Source organism: Anser cygnoides, chromosome 2, assembly GCF_040182565.1.
Source record: "Anser cygnoides isolate HZ-2024a breed goose chromosome 2, Taihu_goose_T2T_genome, whole genome shotgun sequence".
Taxonomy (NCBI): Eukaryota; Metazoa; Chordata; class Aves; order Anseriformes; family Anatidae; genus Anser; species Anser cygnoides.
This window is the reverse complement of record NC_089874.1, coordinates 146,829,132-146,847,368: the sequence shown is the minus strand read 5'-3', so window position 1 is coordinate 146,847,368 and position 18,237 is coordinate 146,829,132. Positions and strand designations below refer to the sequence as shown.

The following is an 18,237-nucleotide window of genomic DNA, read 5'->3' as shown; positions in this document are numbered from 1 at the left end:
TTCCCTTCCCTTCCCTTCCCTTCCCTTCCCTTCCCTTCCTTCCCTTCCCTTCCCTTCCCTTCCCTTCCCCTCATTTTCTTTTATTTCTTTTTTCTTTTTCTTAAATACATATATAAAAGTCCAGTGGTCTGTGCTATACATATAGATTGCAGATCTAGGTTAGCCACACTGAATTAGGAATTGTATTGCTGATTTTTGTTTGAATTTATATTTGTTGTATTAATTCCTAGAATTCCAGATGTAGACTAGGCCCAATGGAAAGCCAAAAGTTTTTTTACGGAACAAAAAGTCAATGAAAGACTGTAGTCCAAGTAACAACCAGTTGGATGAGGGTACATTAATCCGTACAGGTGAAAGAAGGTGGATGTTTTTTCTGTGTTTGTGAAAAAAATGCCTTCTCTTAGAGAGAAACATTAGACAGAAATAGTCCTTGATATTTAGATTTTGTATCAATAGAAGAATCTGAAGTGAAGACTTATGTGAGGATGTTATTCATATTATGTCATAAAAAGAAGTGAAGGTAATGAGAAGAGAATTGTTTAAAATATAGTTTTCATTATGTGAAATTTTACATTATGACTAGCTGTTGACAAGGAAATGTCAGAAAGAAAAGTCCCTTTATTTTGAAGGAAATAAATTGTTTCAGCTTACTGAGATACGTTTTCAGGGTGGCAGCATATAAATGGTAGCTTATTGTACATCTAGAGATTCAATAAATAATATGGTTTAGAAATAAATGTAGATGAAGAATAAAGATAAATAATGCAACCCCTTCAGGGGACATTTAGAATGGTAAGAAAGAACTAATGACTAAAAAACTAATGAGAGACAGGAGACTTTCAAGAAAAGGTTATTTGTTGAAGGCAGATATCAAGATAAATATGTAATACTGGATTTAACTTGGCTTTGAGAAATGATCTTATTTCAAAGGAATATAAGAGTTACAGGAGAGGTTAGAAAATGCTTTGGATACGATGGAAGTTGGGAATTCCAGGTAATGAAATTTCCTTGAAACAGTGTGTCCCAGATGCTTTCAGGCTTTGGGAGTAGATAAGAAGTAGATCAAGGTATTAGATTTATTTATTTATTTATTTGCTGTTTTATTTTAAATATAGGTATGACTGCCAGTTAAATTTAAGGGAAGGTGACAAGTAAAGATAAATATCGTAAATAAATTAAATATAAATAGGGTGAGGTGATAAGAACAAAAGTAGTATTGTGTCTGCAATGCTGGAAAGAATAGAGGAAAAAGAGAATAGAGAAAAAGAAATGGGAGAAGGAAGGCAAATTCACTTCTGAATTCCGTCAGTTTTGTCTGTGAAAGAGTGGAAAATGTGGCAAAGTATACTAATGATGTATTTCTTTAAGAGAGATATTGATAACATAGTTACCTCACAGAAAAGTGTGCTTATCTGTGATTCCCTTGTTCTGTCTTGTACAAGTAGTAAAATAGATGTTAAACCACCATGACTAGATGTCCCATTTAAAATTTGATAAAATAGCAAAGTGTCTCTCTCAAAATCATTACTCTAGCTGTTCTGCAAGTCAACTACCAAACCTCATTGTGGCAATGTAATTTGCTTGTAAGTTTCAACAGTGAGAAAACATTACAAAATTACTGAACCTACTCTGGATGCTGTATTTGCCCTTGTTACCTCTATGGATGATGCATGGCTCTTAGAGTTGCAGGAAAATAAGGTACTGTGATTCTTTTTGCAGTGGAGAAAGGATGTGGGATGAATATCACTGTTTGTATGAATAGACTTAAATAAAGTTTAAGTCCTGCAGCCATTTAGCTTGCACCCTGTTTGAAAAGCCATTGGGTAACCATCTCAAGCTTGGTAATTTGGGCATTAAAGAGAAGGAGCACACATGTAAGAGTGGTTAGTTTCATGGAGTAATACCTGAGTGAAAATTATGTAAGTTTTGCAGCAAACAGGAGCCCAAATTCAAGGTACATTTGTTAGGATTCTTGAAAGATTTGTTATTAACAATTTTGTTTTTCTTACATTTAAAATGGGATTTCTGAGGGCAAGTAGTTGGAAAAAAATGCTTTTTTTTTTGAGAAAATTAAGTAGTTTTTTTGTGTGTGTCTGTGTGAAATCTTTTTCTGAAACCCTCAGCTAGAAATGTATTTAAAAGCTGTAATAAGTAAAGCTGAAGTTCTCAAATGTGATAATGTTTTATGTAAATTCATTGAAAAAGACACCACATATAATGAGACTCCGAAGAAAACAAATATGTAGAAATAATATACACATAGAGAAATATTATAAGCATACACATTTATAAACGCATACACACAGATACACACATATATATATATAATGTAAGCACATTCTTGTAGTATAACAGGTATCACAGAATCACAGAATGGCTGAGGTTGGAAAGGACCTCTGAAGATCATCTAGTCCAACCCCCTGCCAAGCAGCATCACCTAGAGCACATCGTGCAGGATGGCATCCAGGCAGGTTTTGAATATCTCCAGAGAAGGAGGCTCCACAACCTCTCTGGGCAACTTGTTCCAGTGCTCTGTCACCCTCACAGTAAAGAAGTGCCCCCTCATATTGAGCCAGAACCTTCTGTGCTTCAGTTTGTGTGCATTGCCTCTTGTCTTATCACTGGGTACACCTGAAAAGAGACTGGCTCCATCCTGTTGACACGCACGCCTCAGATATTTATATACACGAATGATGTCTCCCCTAAGTCTTCTCTTTTCCAGGCTAAACAGGCCAGTTCTTTCATCCTGTCCTCGTATGACAAGTGCTCCAGTCCTCTGATCATCTTAATAGAAACACAGAATCATTAAGGTTGGAAAAAAACTCCAAGATCATCTGGTCCAACTATCACCCTACTACCAACGTCACCCACTAAACCATGTCCCTAAGCATCAGGTCCAACCTTTCCTTGAACAGCCCCAGGGATGGTGATGCCACCACTTCCCTGTGCAACGCATTCCAATGCCTGACTACTCTTTCTGAGAAGAAATTTCTCCTAATTTTCAAACTAAACCTCCCCTGGTGCAACTTGAGGCCATTCCCTCTAGTCCTATCACTAGTTACCTGTGAGAAGAGGCCGACTCCCAGCTCCTCACAACTTCCTTTCAGGTAATTGTAGAGAACAATAAGGTCTCCCCTTAGCCTCTTCTTCTCTAGACTAAACAACCCCAGTTCCCTCAGCTGCTCCTCAGAGGACTTGTGTTCCAGGCCCTTCACCAGCTTCGTACTGAGGGGCCCAAAACTGAACAGATCACTCGAGGTGCAACCTCACCAGAGTAGAGTACAGGGGGATGATCACTTCCCTCGTCCTGCTGGCTACACTATTCCTGATATAAGCCAGGATGCCATTGACCTTCTTGACCACCCGGGCACACTGCTGGCTCATGTTCAGGCAAGCATCAATCAGCACCCCCAGATCCTTTTCCTCTGCACAGCTTATAGCCACTCTTCCCCAAGCCTGTAGTGCTGCATGGGGTTGTTGTGGCCAAAGTGCAGAACCTGGCACTTAGCCATGTTTAACCTCATCCCATTGGCCTCTGCCCATTGATCCATTCTGTCCAGGTTCCTCTGCAGGGCCTTCCTATCCTCTAGCAGATCAACACTTCCCCCCAACTTGGTGTCATCTGCAAACTTACTGAGGGTGCAATGAATTCCCTCAACCAAATCATTAACAAAGATATTAAAGAGGATGGGCCCCAACACCAACCCCTGGGGAACACCACTTGTGACTGGTTGCCAGCTGGATTTCACTCCATTCACAACTACTCTCCAGGCTTGGCCATCCAGACAGTTTTTAACCCAGCAAAGAGTGTACCTGTCCAAGCCATGGGCTTCCAGCTTCTCCAGGAGAGTGTCAAAGGATTTGCTGAAGTCTAGATAGACTATGTCAACCGCCTTTCCCTCATGCACCAGGCGGGTCACCTGGTCATAGAAGTTGGTCAGGCAGGACCTGCCTTTCACTAACCCATGCTAACTGGGCCTGATCCCCCAGTTGTCCCGCATACATTGCATGTTTGCATCCCAAATGACCTGTTCCATCACCTTTCCTGGCACTGAGGTGAGGCTTACAGGCCTGTAGTTCCCTGGGCCCTCCTTACAATTGTTCTTATAGATGGGTGTCACATTAGCAAGTCTCCAGTCATCCAGGATCTCTCCAGATGACTGATAAATGATGGAAAGCGGCCTAGCAATCACATCCGCCAACTCCCTCAGCACCGTCGGGTGGATCCCATCTGGCCCCATGGACTTGTGACAGTCTTCATAATATCATCATCCTCTGATCTTCCTCTGAACTCACTCCAGTAGTTCTATGTCCCTCTTGTACTGGGGAGCCCAGGCCCAGACACAATACTCCAAGTGTAGCCTCACCAGGGCTGAGTAGATGGGGAGGATCACTTCCCTTGACCTGCTGGCAACACGCTTCTGAATTCACCCCAGGATACAGTCGGCCTTTTTGTCCACAAGGGCACATTTCCTGCTAATGGTCAGCCTGCTGTCCACTAGGACTCCCACATCCTTCTCTGCAGAGCTATTCTCCAGCACGTCAGCCCCCAGCCTGTACTGGTGCTTGGGGTGATTTCTCCGTAGGTACAGGACCTCCCTAGGTGCACTTGCCCTTGTTGAACTTCATGAGTGTTATAAATGACTGAGTCCCAAATAGGACTGCAATCAAAGTTTACAATTTATTAAACGAACAGAGGCAAGCAAACAGCGCTGGGTGTGCCGGGAGTCTTTGCTCCACCAAGACGCACACCCGTTACGTAAGACGGCTGATTTTTTATACTCCTAGGCTAATACATATTTATTACTACTTCTAAAAGAGGCAGGGTTATTATAATTGGTTTCCCGAATCCAAAGTCCTCCCAGGGGCACCTGCTTATCAGTCTCTGATAGTCTCCCGGGGGCCGCTTGGATGGGAGGCTCATATTCTTCCTCCTTATCTGGTGGTCTCTTGGCCGGATGTCAGAATTTACTGCACGTCTGTGCAGAGTCAGCAATTTTTCTCTAAAGAAATCCCTTTGTTCTCTTATCACCTAAACCCAGGCCTCAGTGTTAACCCTTCAAATCCCTTAGTGGCACGAATTGCTGGACCATTCCTTACATGAGGTTCCTCTCGGCCCAACCCTCCAGCCTGTCGAGGTCCCTCTGAATGGCAGCACAGCCCTCTGGAGTATAAGACACTCCTCCAAGCTTTGTGTCATCAGCAAACTTGCTGAGGGTGCACTCTATTTCATCATCAAGGTTGTTGATGAATAAGTTAAACAACACAGTACTGACCCCTGGGGGACACCGCTAGCTACAGGCCTCCAACTGTACTCTGTACTACTGAGCACAACCCTCTGAGCTCTGCCATCTAGCCAATTGTCAATCCACCTCACCATCCACTTATCGAGGCTGCACTTCCTGAGTTTGTCTAGGATAAGCTCACCTCCTGAGTTTGAACAGGTCGTGGAGAAGCCACGAAGGAGAGGCGTGCTGCTGGACCTTGTATGACTGAATGAGGAAGGACTAGCTGGAGATGTGAGGGTTGGGGGCAGCCTTCATTGACCATGATATAGCGGAGTTCAGTTTCTGGCAAGGAGGAAGCAGGGCAAAAAGTAGGATTGTGACCCTGGACTTCAGGATAGCAAACTTTGGCCTCTTCAGGGATCTACTTGGAAGAAATCCATGGGTTAGGGCTCTGGAAGGAAGGTCGTCCAAGACAACAGGTTGGTATTCAAGTATCACTTCCTCCAAGCTCAAGATCGTTGCATCCCTATGAGTAAGAAGGCAAGCAAAGGGTGGAGACCTTCATTGATGAGCAGGGAGCTCCTGGCAAAGCTCAGACAGAAGAAGGAAGTTTGTGGAAAAAGGATCCGGCCACTTGGGAGGAATACAGGGACTCTGTCAGAGTATGCAGGGATGTGACAAGGAAGGCCAAGGCCCATTTGGAATTAAATCTGGCAAGGGATGTCAAGGACAACAAGAAGGGCTTCTTCAAATACATCAGTAGAAAAAGGAAGACTGAGGAAAATGTCAGCCCGCTGCTGAATGGGGCAGTTGAGAAAGCAGGACTTTCCCTTTGTCAAAGAAACAGGAAGATTAAGTTTACCTGGTTTAACTTTAAATTTCTAACAGTACAGTGCTATGTTTGGTAGGCTAGTCCACTAGGCCACTTCTGTATTTAATGGAAAAACTCGTTTATCTTCAAGACATGGGTTATCTCAATGTAAATGTATCTAAAATAGATGGAATGAATTGTCCTCTGAAAGTACCTATTTACCTCCATTATCTGATGTCCAGGAGCTTTATCTGATGGATGAATTGTCCAAGGGGAGACTCAGAGACTTTTTAAAGTGTTAGATGGTAACTGGTAGAGAAAATTAATCCCAGACATATGCATAGATTATTTTAAAATGGAGGAGATAAACTTTATTCTGGAAATCTCACTTTCTGCTCTATTTCATGTCTAATATAATTAGGACTTCAGAATGTCAAGGAGTATCTTTTACTGGCTATTAACTAGTGATACTTTTTGTAGAATATAATTAATATTTTTCTTTAAACTTTTTTTTTTTTTGATAAAATTTGGCAGTCTGTTGTCAGACTACCAAGCAAATGTATGTAACATGTAGCCACAGAATGCTGCGGGGTACTTTAGAACATGTATCTTTGTGTTGCAGCTTCATAATGCTATTACTTAAGGGCAGGTGATTAAATGCATATATTTAGTTAAGATTTATATGTTATATCTGCCTATGTTGTATTGCTAAGAAAAGCTCTATTTCTGTATTTATATATATTGTCTGAAATATGTATATGTGTGTATGTAATTTATTACTTTCCTAATTTCTTATCATTGATTTTCATACTGAAAGGTTTGTTTTTTGATCAATGTTACATCTACTATTAAATCTGTTGTCTGTAAGAGTACCTGAGGATCATTAATTTTCATATACTACCTTCATCTTCAGTCTTCTATTTTCAATCACATGAATGGATCTTCCTAAGCTTTACATTATCAGAATAATTTTACAAAACTTGAATCACTGTTTTAGAACTTGTATGCAACTATGCATGCTCTCTAGTAGAGGTCTCAAAAATATCTTAAGCTAGCTAATGTCTTCTCCAATTTGTTTTTCTTGAATTTTATGTGCATTCTATCCAAGGATTATGGTCTGACTCTTAGTTACAGATATGCAGAAAAAGTAATTTAATTGTCTGTCTTGGCCTTTAAGTTCTTTTATTGCTATTCTTTTATTGCTATTAGGTTCCTGGTTCTTCCTTCCTAGACTTGTGATTTGTATCTGATGGTTTGCAAAAAAAAATTTGTTTACATATCTTCTAAAGAGACCTCCCTTTGGGGAGAGGAAGTTCTCCTGCTAGTGTGTGTTCCATGAGTATATGATGTCATATATTTTATGACCTTTTCTTTCACTTGCTATACAAGGATACTGTTGACTGCTGGGGATAAAGCTTACTTTTCCCATTCTTCCTTATGGAGCTTGTAATTTTGAACAAATTCATCATTGGATTTTGCATCAGAATACAAGCATGTCCTTGAATTCTGTAAATCAGTCATCCATATTTAACAGCTAAAGGGAAAAGTGACAAGTAGCATCGAAAGACCTGATGTTGATATTGAGATGAAAATCAAGAAAGATACTCAATTTTAGAAATGTTGGATTATCTTTCTTTTCTGAACCATGATTCATAATGAAATGTATTAGCTTAATCATTGTCTTAGTTACATCTATGTTAACTGTGTGATACATAAATTAATTCTACGTTTTCTAATAGGAGTGCAGTTCACCTTCTACACTTTTCATTTGGAGGATCATCACGACTACTTACTAATAACAGAGAATGGCAGTTTCACACAACCGTTAGCACGTCTGACTGGCTCAGAGCTTCCTTCACCAATCAATGCAGGTCTCTATGGAAATTTCAGAGCCCAGTTACGCTTTATATCAGATTTTTCGATATCATATGAAGGATTTAACATTTCTTTCTCTGGTAAGGAAACACCATCAGGAATAATTTGTTTTATGATATACTGAATCATAAAATTATTTAAGTTTGTTTGTTTGTTTGTTTGTTTGTTTTAAGCACAGCAATTTTAAAGCAAGAAAATCTCTCTGAAATCTCTGCTCCATGATAAGTAAGATGACAATAAACTGTAAGCAACATTCAGGTGAGGGGAGGAAACAGAACTGGTCTAATTTCAGTTAGTGAAATTCCAGATGAGCCCATGAGTCAGTCAGTCAGACTCTTACGCTGTACCATTGTTTTCATTTGTTTTATGTATCTGGGGCATTTATGGCTCTAATAAGTGTGATAAATCATGTTGTGTTATGCATCTTAAAAATGTTATGAATGTATTCATTAGTCTAGCTTTTGAAGGTAGTCTAATTGCCAACTTAACATTCATGCATTCATTTTGTTTTTAAAACTGAAATCTTTATTCAAGGTCAGTTGGAAATGCACAGAAATTATTAAACTGCAAGATTAGAAAAAAGGCTGATAGAAAACACGAGTTGTTCTCACTTGTACAAGCTGACTTGTTCTCTTGCTTTCAGAATATAATCTAGAACCTTGTGAAGATCCTGGCATCCCAGAGTTTGGTAACAGAATAGGATTTAATTTTGGAGTGGGAGATACTCTGACATTCTCCTGTTCATCTGGATATCGTTTGGAAGGAGCTTCAGAGATTATTTGTCTAGGTGGTGGCCGACGAGTATGGAGTGCACCTCTGCCAAGGTGTGTGGGTACGTGGTCAGCTGCTTTCATTTGCTTGTATGTGTAGTCATTGTCCATGGATTTGCAGATATACAGCATGGAAATGCATGGTAATACACCTCTTAATTTGTAAGGTACTTTCATATCCTCCATATCTCCTTAGTCAAATTTCTTTCCCTTTTTTTTTTTTTTTAATTTTATTTTTAATATAATTAATATTAGAATTATTCATAGACTTCATAACACTTCAAATTGAGGACAAAATCCTTACTGTTCTTATTTTGATAAATAGATTAGGAAAACTGGTATAAACTTAAGTCAACATTTACCAGTTCAGTTATCTAATAATTGGCTTTTGTTTGTCAGTGCAAATTTCCAGGTGATACCTGTATTACAAAAATGCATAAATATAATTAAATCACTTAAACCAGATTTATTTCATACAAGTAGGTCCATGTGTAGAAGAACAGACAACATGGGCTTCCTAGGTAAGTTAGAGAAGGGTATCTTCAGAGAACAGTTGTTCTGGCTTGAAAACAATACCTATGATAACTGAAGCAACCTCTAATGGTTCCTAAAACTTTCCACTCACTGTAGAGGTAACCTACATAAGTAGAAAACTTAACTGTTAATGGCTAAAGTTGTCTGAGATGAATTCTCCCTAAAGGTCTTTTGTTTAACTTCTATGGATAACTGTTGAAAGAAAAAAGAAAAAGAAAAAGAAAAAGAAAAAGAAAAAGAAAAAGAAAAAGAAAAAGAAAAAGAAAAAGAAAAAGAAAAAGAAAAAGAAAAAGAAAAAGAAAAAGAAAAAGAAAAAGAAAAAGAAAAAGAAAAAGAAAAAGAAAAAGAAAAAGAAAAAGAAAAAGAAAAAGAAAAAGAAAAAGAAAAAGAAAAAGAAAAAGAAAAAGAAAAAGAAAAAGAAAAAGAAAAAGAAAAAAGATAAAAAGAAAAAAGTGTAATATTTCTAAAAAGTAAGATAGTTACTTAAGTGTCTGTAATTTTTTTACTTATGTAAGGGTATTTCCTGTATGGAAATGTCTATATATGAAAATATCTATATCAATGTGCGTTTGGAATCTTTTTTTCTTTTCTTCAAACTAAATTGCATCATAGTGAAACCCATTTCTTTCAGGATCTGATTGTATAATAATTGATTTACTGGATGCTTGCTTATATTCTGTTACTTACTGTATCAAAAATGTCATGCCCTAATTTCATGCTTACTCTTTAGTATAGCAAAAGTTCTGAATTCCCCATATGCATAAACAACATTTACGTGTGCATTTATAGAAAAGATGGTTTAGAGGCTAGGTCAGTGTAGGTCAGTGTAGTGTATGAATAAAAGTTATTTTTGTGTAGGAGATGATGATTTTGTAACCAGAAGAAAAATAATGAATGCGTGCAAAGCTGTAAAAATGGATGAAATTTTAGTAATATATACCTGGAAATGTTAATATACTGAAAATTAATCACTAAATTATCAGTAAAGGTCTTGTGCAGAAACAAAAATGAAAAGAATTGCTATTTAGTTTTCATGATATAGAAAATAATATTTATGTTTGCGTGCTTGGAAAAAAGGAAAGAGAAAGAGAGAGAGAGAGACAAAAGCTGGTATAAAAGGGTTGAATTATGTTTCAGTCAAAGTTTTTTTCTTGTCTTTGAAAATGAAAGATGGTCTCCACTAGAACAACTTACTGTACCGTTTTCTTCCCATAAATAATCCGCCTTCCATTGACCACGTATACTGGATTCAGAAATCTACATATTGTTTATGTTGCTCATGTTTGGCATTTTCTACAGAAGCAATTCACAAGTTTTAATACTTCTGATATATACATTTTCACATACTCAAAAGCCCACTTGGGAATGAACCACTGTTCATACTATCTGTGCTCAGATTGTCAGTACAATACAAGAGAGACACAAATAAATGATGGTTAGAAGATGGACCACTGATCCTGCAACAAAAGGTGAGACAATTGGTCCTTTCCAGACTGAAGCTTCAATAGAACCTAATAGCAGCCCTCAGTACCTGTGAGGAGACCATTAAGGCTCTTCACAGTGGTTTATGATAGGAGGATGAAAGGAAAAGGCATAAGATGAAACAAGAAAGTTTCAGACTGGAAATAAACAGAAACGTTTTTATGAAGAAAATGTCAAATAGTGGAACAGGTTGCCCAGAGAGGTTGTGGTGTCCACCCTTGGAGGTTTTCAAGTCCCAACTGGTTAAAGCCCTGAGCAACCTGGTCTGACACCAGGGCTGAGCCTTCTTTGACCATGAAGATGAACTAGATACATCCTAAGGTCCCTTCCAACTTGAATCTTCCCATGTTCTTGATTCTGTATCCTCTTGATAGGGATAGTTAGTTGAGTCCTGTGGGTCATACTATTATTTCTGTTGTTTTATTAGTAAATGCTCATAATGAACATCTGTACATTGTTACATATCTTAGTTCTCTAGTTCCACCTCTGTCTTGGTCCTTTGATAGTACAAATTGCGTAGTTCTTAATTCTTTCTGTGGTCTCTTCAGGTGCTAGCCATTTAGTTTCCCTTTATATCCAGAGTAAGGTTTTATTTTAAGGATAGTTCACCACAGAATACACTTCCAGTAGGTGATATGAGTCGGACTTCACTAGACTTGGTCCCATTGCCTTGTGGAGACCTCCTAAGAGCTTTTTCATTTACATGTACAATCAAAGCCTGTTTTGTATAGTCAGTCACAATCGTGCCAATCTTCATGTCATATTGCAAATTTGCTTAATTCTGTATAACAAATAGCCACTATTATTCTGGGTGTAGCATAGTTCTCAAATAATTTTGGATATTCTGAACACAGAGAAAATTACAGTTATGCATTTGGACCACAGAAGCACCACATAGAAGCTAGAGGACTCTCAAACCATGTAGTGTTTGTTATAGACATGACTGGACTTCTCCAGATGGGTTTAGCTCTGAGCGGTGTAGATGGACACCATGTTTCACCACTTATCTCTTCCAGGAGTGGATGCATTTAGTAGTGTAGACACACTTAACGTGACCAGAGTGCTTCTTTAGCATATAACAAAAGTGCTTTCATTCACAAAATAAGAAATTCCAGCTATGTGACGGAAGATAGTGTTTGGGGCCTTCAGAAAGACTCTATGAATAAATAGAATGCCAGAACAATTGATGTTATCTGTGACTGGTTCTTTGTTCACATGCTCTTGATGTTTAAGGCTCTAGGAAGCACAGAGTTTAGGACCAATCAGAATGAGTTGTTCAGGTGATGTTCAGATGTCGTTCATTGGCTGCGAAAGGACCGTACAGTATCTTGCACTATTAGTAATCCTGACCTTGACTAAACTCAAAATTTGAAAAATGAGTGGAATCAATATCTTGTGAAGAATCCTTCAACAGTAGAGTCTGAATTAGTATAATAGATTGATTGTTTGTACATGACTAAGTTGGATCCTTTTATTAGCAATACGTATGAGGGTGTTTGCCTTTACAAAGTGACATTTATTTTGCTTTAATCCAAAACCACTTCTGTTCCTAATTTCCCACATCCTCTTGGTAGATCAGCATACTATGAACTTTTTTTTTTTTTTTTAATAAAAATCAAAAGAATTGTAATGCCCCTTATTATACGAGTATTTTACTTTTTATTCCACTACAACATATGAATGTTTCTGTTTCATTGCCAAGCAGATGGTAGATAAAGATACTTATATATTTTATTTTATTTTGTATTTTGGAGGATCATAAATTTTTTCTTCTGATTTAGAGATGGATGTTTTTATTTTAAACTATTTTTATTTTTTATTTTCCTATTGAAGCTTGTGAGGATAAATATTATATATGAAAGAGAAATATGTCAGTTTCACAGAATCACAGCATGGTTGAAATTGGAAGAGACCTCTGGAGGTCATCTGGTCCAACCCCTGCTGAAGCAGGGACACCTAGAACAGGATGCCCAACACCAGTTCCAGGCAGCTTTTGAAGATCTCCAAGGATGGACACTCCATGACACATAGGCAACTTGTACCACTGCTCACTCACTCTCCCTTCATGTACTTACATACATTTATAAGATCACCCAATCCTCCTCTTCTCTAGGCTGAATAGTCCCAACTCTCTCAGCCTCTCCTTAAAGTAGTGGTGCTCCTGCCCCTTGAACTTCTTGATGGCCCTTTGCTGGATTCTCTTTCATATGTCCATGTCTCTCTTGTAGTGCATAGCCCAGAACTGGACACAATACTCTAGGTGCAGCTTCACCAGTGCTGAATAGAGAGGAACGATCACCTCTCTTGACCTGCTGGTGATACTCTGCCTAATGCAGTCAGGAATACTGTTAGCCTTCTTTGTAAAGGCATGTTGCTGATTCGTGTTGAATATGGTGTCCACCAGGACCCCAGGACCTTTTCTACAAAGCTGCTTTCCTTTCTGTGTGGTCCCCAGCATGTACTGGTGCCTAGGGCTGTTCCTCCCAGGTGTAGAGATTTGCATGTCTTGTTGAACTTCATGAGATTCTTGTCAGCCCATTTCTCCAGCCTGTTGAGGTCCCTCTGGACGACTGCATGGCCCTCTGGTGAATCAGCCATTCCCCCAGTTTATGAGTCATCTGCAAATTTACTGAGGATGCACTCTACCCCATTTTCTAGTTCATTAATGAAGATCTTAAACAGGATTGGACCCAGTATTGACCCCTGGGTTATTCCACTTGGTACTGGTCTCCAACTAGACTTTGTGCCACTGACCACTACCATTTAGGTCCATCTGTTCAGCCAGTTTTTGATCCATTTCACTGTGTTCATCCAGTCCATACTTCAACAGCTTCTCTAAGACGATCTTCTTCTCCTTCCTGCACCTGGAAATGGTTTCCAGGATTAGCTGTTCCATCACCTTCTCAGGGATCAAGGTGAAGCTGACCAGGCTGTAGTTCCCTGGGTCCTTCTTCTTGCCCTTCTTGAAGACAGGAGCAACATTTGCTTTCTTCCAGACTTTGGGTGCACTTCTCCCAGTTGCTACAATCAACCAAAGATTATAGAAAGTGGTCTTGCACTTACATCTGCAAGCTCCCTCAGGATTCATGGGTGCATACCTCAGAACCCAGGAATGTCCAGTTTGCTGAAGTATTCCCTGACCTGATCCTCTTCCACCAAAGGAAAACATTCCTTATTCCAGCCTTTCAGCCTGGCCTCTAGGACCTGGGATTCCTGAAGGCCAGTCTTGCTAGTAAAGACTCAAGCAAAGTAGACATTCAGTTCCTTGGCCTTTTCACTGTCCTCTATAACCAGGTCACCTGTTTCCTTCAGAAGAGGGTGCACATTTTCCCTAGTCTTCCTTTTGTCACTGATATATAAAAGCCCTTCTTATTGCCCTTGGAATCCCTGGCCAGTTTCAATTCCATTTGGGCTTCGGCTTTCCTAACTGCATAACTGGATGCTCTGACAGTGCCTCTGTATTCCTCTCAGGTTACCTGTCCTTGCTTCCAGCTTCTGTAGGCTTCCTTTTTGAGTTTGCATTTGGTCAGGTGCTCCTTGTTCATCCATGCAGGCCTTCTGGCATTTTTGCCTGACTTCCTCTTTGTTGGGATGCATTGCTTCTGAGCATGGAGGCAGAGATGCTTGAATATTAACAAACTTTCTTCCTTCCCCTCTTCCTCCAGGGCATGTTCCTCCAGGGCACCTATCCCATGAATGTCTACCAAGTAGATCCTTGAAAAGCACAGTCTGCTCTCCTGAAATGCAGGTTTGTGAGTTTGCTGTGTGCCTTTCTCACTGTCCTAAGGATCTTGAACTCCACCATTTCATGGTGCTTTCTTTGGATGCATTCACTGCAGCCAAAACTGAGCTTTGACCTTCATATTTTCCACAAGCCCCTCCTTGTTAGTGAGAACAAGGTCCAGCATAGATCTTCTACTCATTGGCTTCTCTGTCACTTAGAGAAGGAGATTATTTCAACAGATTCCAGGGAAACTCTTGGATTGCTTATGCCCAGCTGTGTTGTCCCTCAAACAGATGTTGGGGTGGTTGAAGTCCTCCACGAGGACCAAGGCTTATAAACATGAGGTTGCTTCTATCTCTATTTATAGTGTATTGTAACAGTTCTTAAAAGAAAAATAAAAAATATGAATTGTAGGAAATGAAAATATAATTATGTCCATTAGCATAATCTATGTTAGCTGTATACTTTATTCTAATTTAGATGAGAAAGATACGTGATTGTTAACAGTGGTTGTATGTACACAAAGCAGTATTTCCTGTCACAAAATATGAAGAAATTCTAAGTTCCAAAAGTAATTATGAAGTCTGTTTTTTCTAACTTTGATTTTTTCTTCTCTGTGCTCTAATAGTAATCTTCTATGTGCTGTTTCATTCTTTCAAATTATTGGTTATCTACTGTGATAATATAATACTATGGAATTCGATTCTGATGATGTTGCCTTTTTTTTTTTTTCTTGTTTTATGTATTTACATATACTTAGCACTTGCAGAAGATAGCTTGTTGTCTCAACCCATTTTATATTTGGCTATATATTGCCCATTGTGTATATTAAATGTCTTTGACATTAGTGCCATAGCAATTATTTTTTTTTTTTTTGGGGGGGGGGGGGGGGACGATCAACAGCATGATAAAGTGTTGTTTTAGATCAAAAGCTTTGTTTTCAAAATACTTGCCTTTTCTACATCTAATGGATAAACATGAACTCTTGGTCATTTTATTGGGCAGGTGGGATAAAGAACAGAATAGAAGATATGCTTTAATTATATCCTCATTTTATTAATTTTGTTAGCTTGGAAGCTACCACCAGAAGCCCAGATAGTATAGGTCTTTAACTGCTGGTTTTTGTTTGTTTGTTTGTTTCATGTAAGCTGTTTTTGGTGGCTCCACTGTTCCCAACCCTAAAACATATCTTATCTGTGGCCAAGCTGTGTAGGTTTTCTGTATAAAATCATCAAGACACTAGAGGGTAGTTCTTGCCTTGCTGTACCTTGCAGTAATAGTCTTGGTGCCCTTCCTCAGATCTCAGATGGGATCTGTATGGCCTTTCCACTTAACTTCTTTCACCAGTATTTAAATCAGCTACAACTGTTGAAATTCATCTTGCTGAAGACTTAAGCCTTCCAAGCCCTGTTGAGAAGGAAGCCCTATTTACAAAGATTGCTGCTCTGATATGTATCATTGACAGCTTCTTAGTGCCTAGAAATTTGAGTGGATACCATCCATGTGTCAGTTTCCAAATCCTTTGAGCTTGTACTGATTCCTTTTTATCCCCTCTTTATTTTCCTATGAAGCAATTGCTTAAAGTTTATGATTCCTTTGCATTCTAATGAGCTACTTTTCCAGTACAGCCAAAGGCAAATACAAGGTGGAAGGAAAAAATATTTTGCTTTGTATCCCACAACTATTATTGCTGCCTCTTAGACTGTTTTTGGACTACTACAGCATGTGATCTTCCCGCAACCTATTTTGTACTGTTACAAAATTAATTTCATTACGAAGTTTTATTTTATTTATTTTTATTTTTATTTTCATTTTCATTTTCATTTTCATTTTCATTTTCATTTTCATTTTCATTTTCATTTTTATTTTTATTTTATTTTTATTTTTATTTTTATTTTTATTTTTATTTTTATTATTTTTATTTTTATTTTTATTTTTATTTTTATTTTTATTTTTATTTTTATTTTTATTTTTATTTTTATTTTTATTTTTATTTTTATTTTTATTTTTATTTTTATTTTTATTTTTATTTTTATTTAGAAACACATCTGTAGCCAAAATTACTTTATACTAGATTATTTTGTTTCCAGTGCTTAAATTTCAGTGCAATTTGGGCTATCAACTCCCCTAGGTTGCTGGAAGTTGGCTACTTAAATAAGTAAAATAATCTTCATTTTGTGATACATTTGTAGGCTTATGTACTTATTTTCTATTTTGTTTATTTGTATTTCTATATCTCTTATTTTCTTTTCCTGAGAATTTAAGAAGATTCATAGCTCATTAATATATTTTAGAATTATACTTAACAGATTTTATCAGAAGTTTAATGCAAAGTTAATTTAATGTAGTAAAACCTTTAATTTACAGACAGAAAACAAACAAAAATGCAGTAGCTATATACTATATACCTAGTCTAGGAACGTAGCTGTCTCAGATTCTCAGTGAATCATCACAAGATAGTCTTTGCTGGTCTTGCTGGATTTCTGGTGCCACATACTGAGTCAAAAGAACAAGAGAAGCAGCAGAAGGCATATTTGCCAAATGTCAGATAAGTCTGGTTGATATCGTGCCGAGATTCCTGGAAGTGTATACCTACACACCTAGATATCCAGGAGAGTGAGGATATTTAAGATTTAGTAATTCTTCTCAGTCTGTAATCTTTAAGTACAGACAAAAGCAGGCATGCTGTCTCTATTTCTGAAGCCATACTTCCAAATTTTGAAAATTCTCGTTTTTTATTATCACTCTTTGGTTTAGTCCCAGTATAGTTTTATTTCTTTTGCAACCCGAGGAAATAATAAATTGTAATCTTCTCTATAATTATCTGTATATTAGGAAAACATCTCATGTACATAGCTGAGACATTTTTTAACTGGTCAAAATTCTAGGTAAATTATCCATCTTCTCACCCACCCCCCTCTTTTACCTTGGGCAGACGTAGCAACAGTTAGACCATCAGTTATAACAGCCTTCTTTACAGGTCAGAATTTCATGTCAGCATTCACCCATTGCTCTTGGTCCTGTACAGACAAGTAATTATTCAAATTTTCATGAAGATTACAGAGTGGATAAAAAGCAACTCATTAACTTTTTTTTTTTTTTTTTCCCCCACTAAATCTTAAGAAACTTTAATGTGAGATTCTATTAATTTATCATTAGTTTAAAATAATCTTTAAGAAGCAAAAACTGGGTAGCAATGAAAATGAAGAGAATGCATGGTAGAAATGATCAATTAAAATTATTTCAGATTTTGTATTTGTTCTAATGTTGCTTTACTACATTCATTAGTGATCTGAAAGTAAAGTGAACTCCATGATAGCAATATTGATTAGAATAGTTAAAACCAGAAGAGAACTTTGAAGAACCTGGTAGACATAATAAACTAAATGAATGGACAGATAAGCTGTATGATAAAATAAATGTAATGTTGATAAATTACATGACGGAGGAGAAAAAAAAAAAAAAAAGAAAAAAAAAGAAAAAAAAAAGGACAGTCATTCTTCTAAATTAATGGGATTAACCAAAGAAAATGACTTAAGAGTCACTGAGAACAATTAATTGGTGGCTGGATTCAAGATAAAAATAATAAGTTGTATAGAAGTCTTCGGACAGAGACTGCTTGCAGTAACTTTCATTTTTAGTGTCCCCTGAGATGAACTGGTAGGAGTTCAGAGAAGGGCCAGGAAAAGAGATCATGGGTTTGTATACACATTTTAATATAAAAATCAAAAAACAGAGATGATGAAGCCTCTGTGCTTGTTATAAGTGGCGAAAGAAAACAAAATGAAGAGATTCATTTCTTTTTTTCCTTTA

General features: G+C 37.7%; 1 protein-coding gene across 4 annotated transcripts in view; it reads left to right on the top strand.

Moving 5' to 3' along the window:
* The window catches only part of CSMD3 (CUB and Sushi multiple domains 3), a 712,079-nt gene that overhangs the window by 424,772 nt on the left and 269,070 nt on the right, over nt 1-18,237 (top strand). For all 4 annotated transcript variants that reach the window (XM_066990669.1, XM_066990670.1, XM_066990673.1 and 1 more), the window contains 2 exons: nt 7,779-7,994; nt 8,558-8,746. In XM_066990669.1, coding sequence (XP_066846770.1) covers nt 7,779-7,994; nt 8,558-8,746 — 405 coding nt within the window. The remainder of the gene's footprint in view (nt 1-7,778; nt 7,995-8,557; nt 8,747-18,237) is intronic.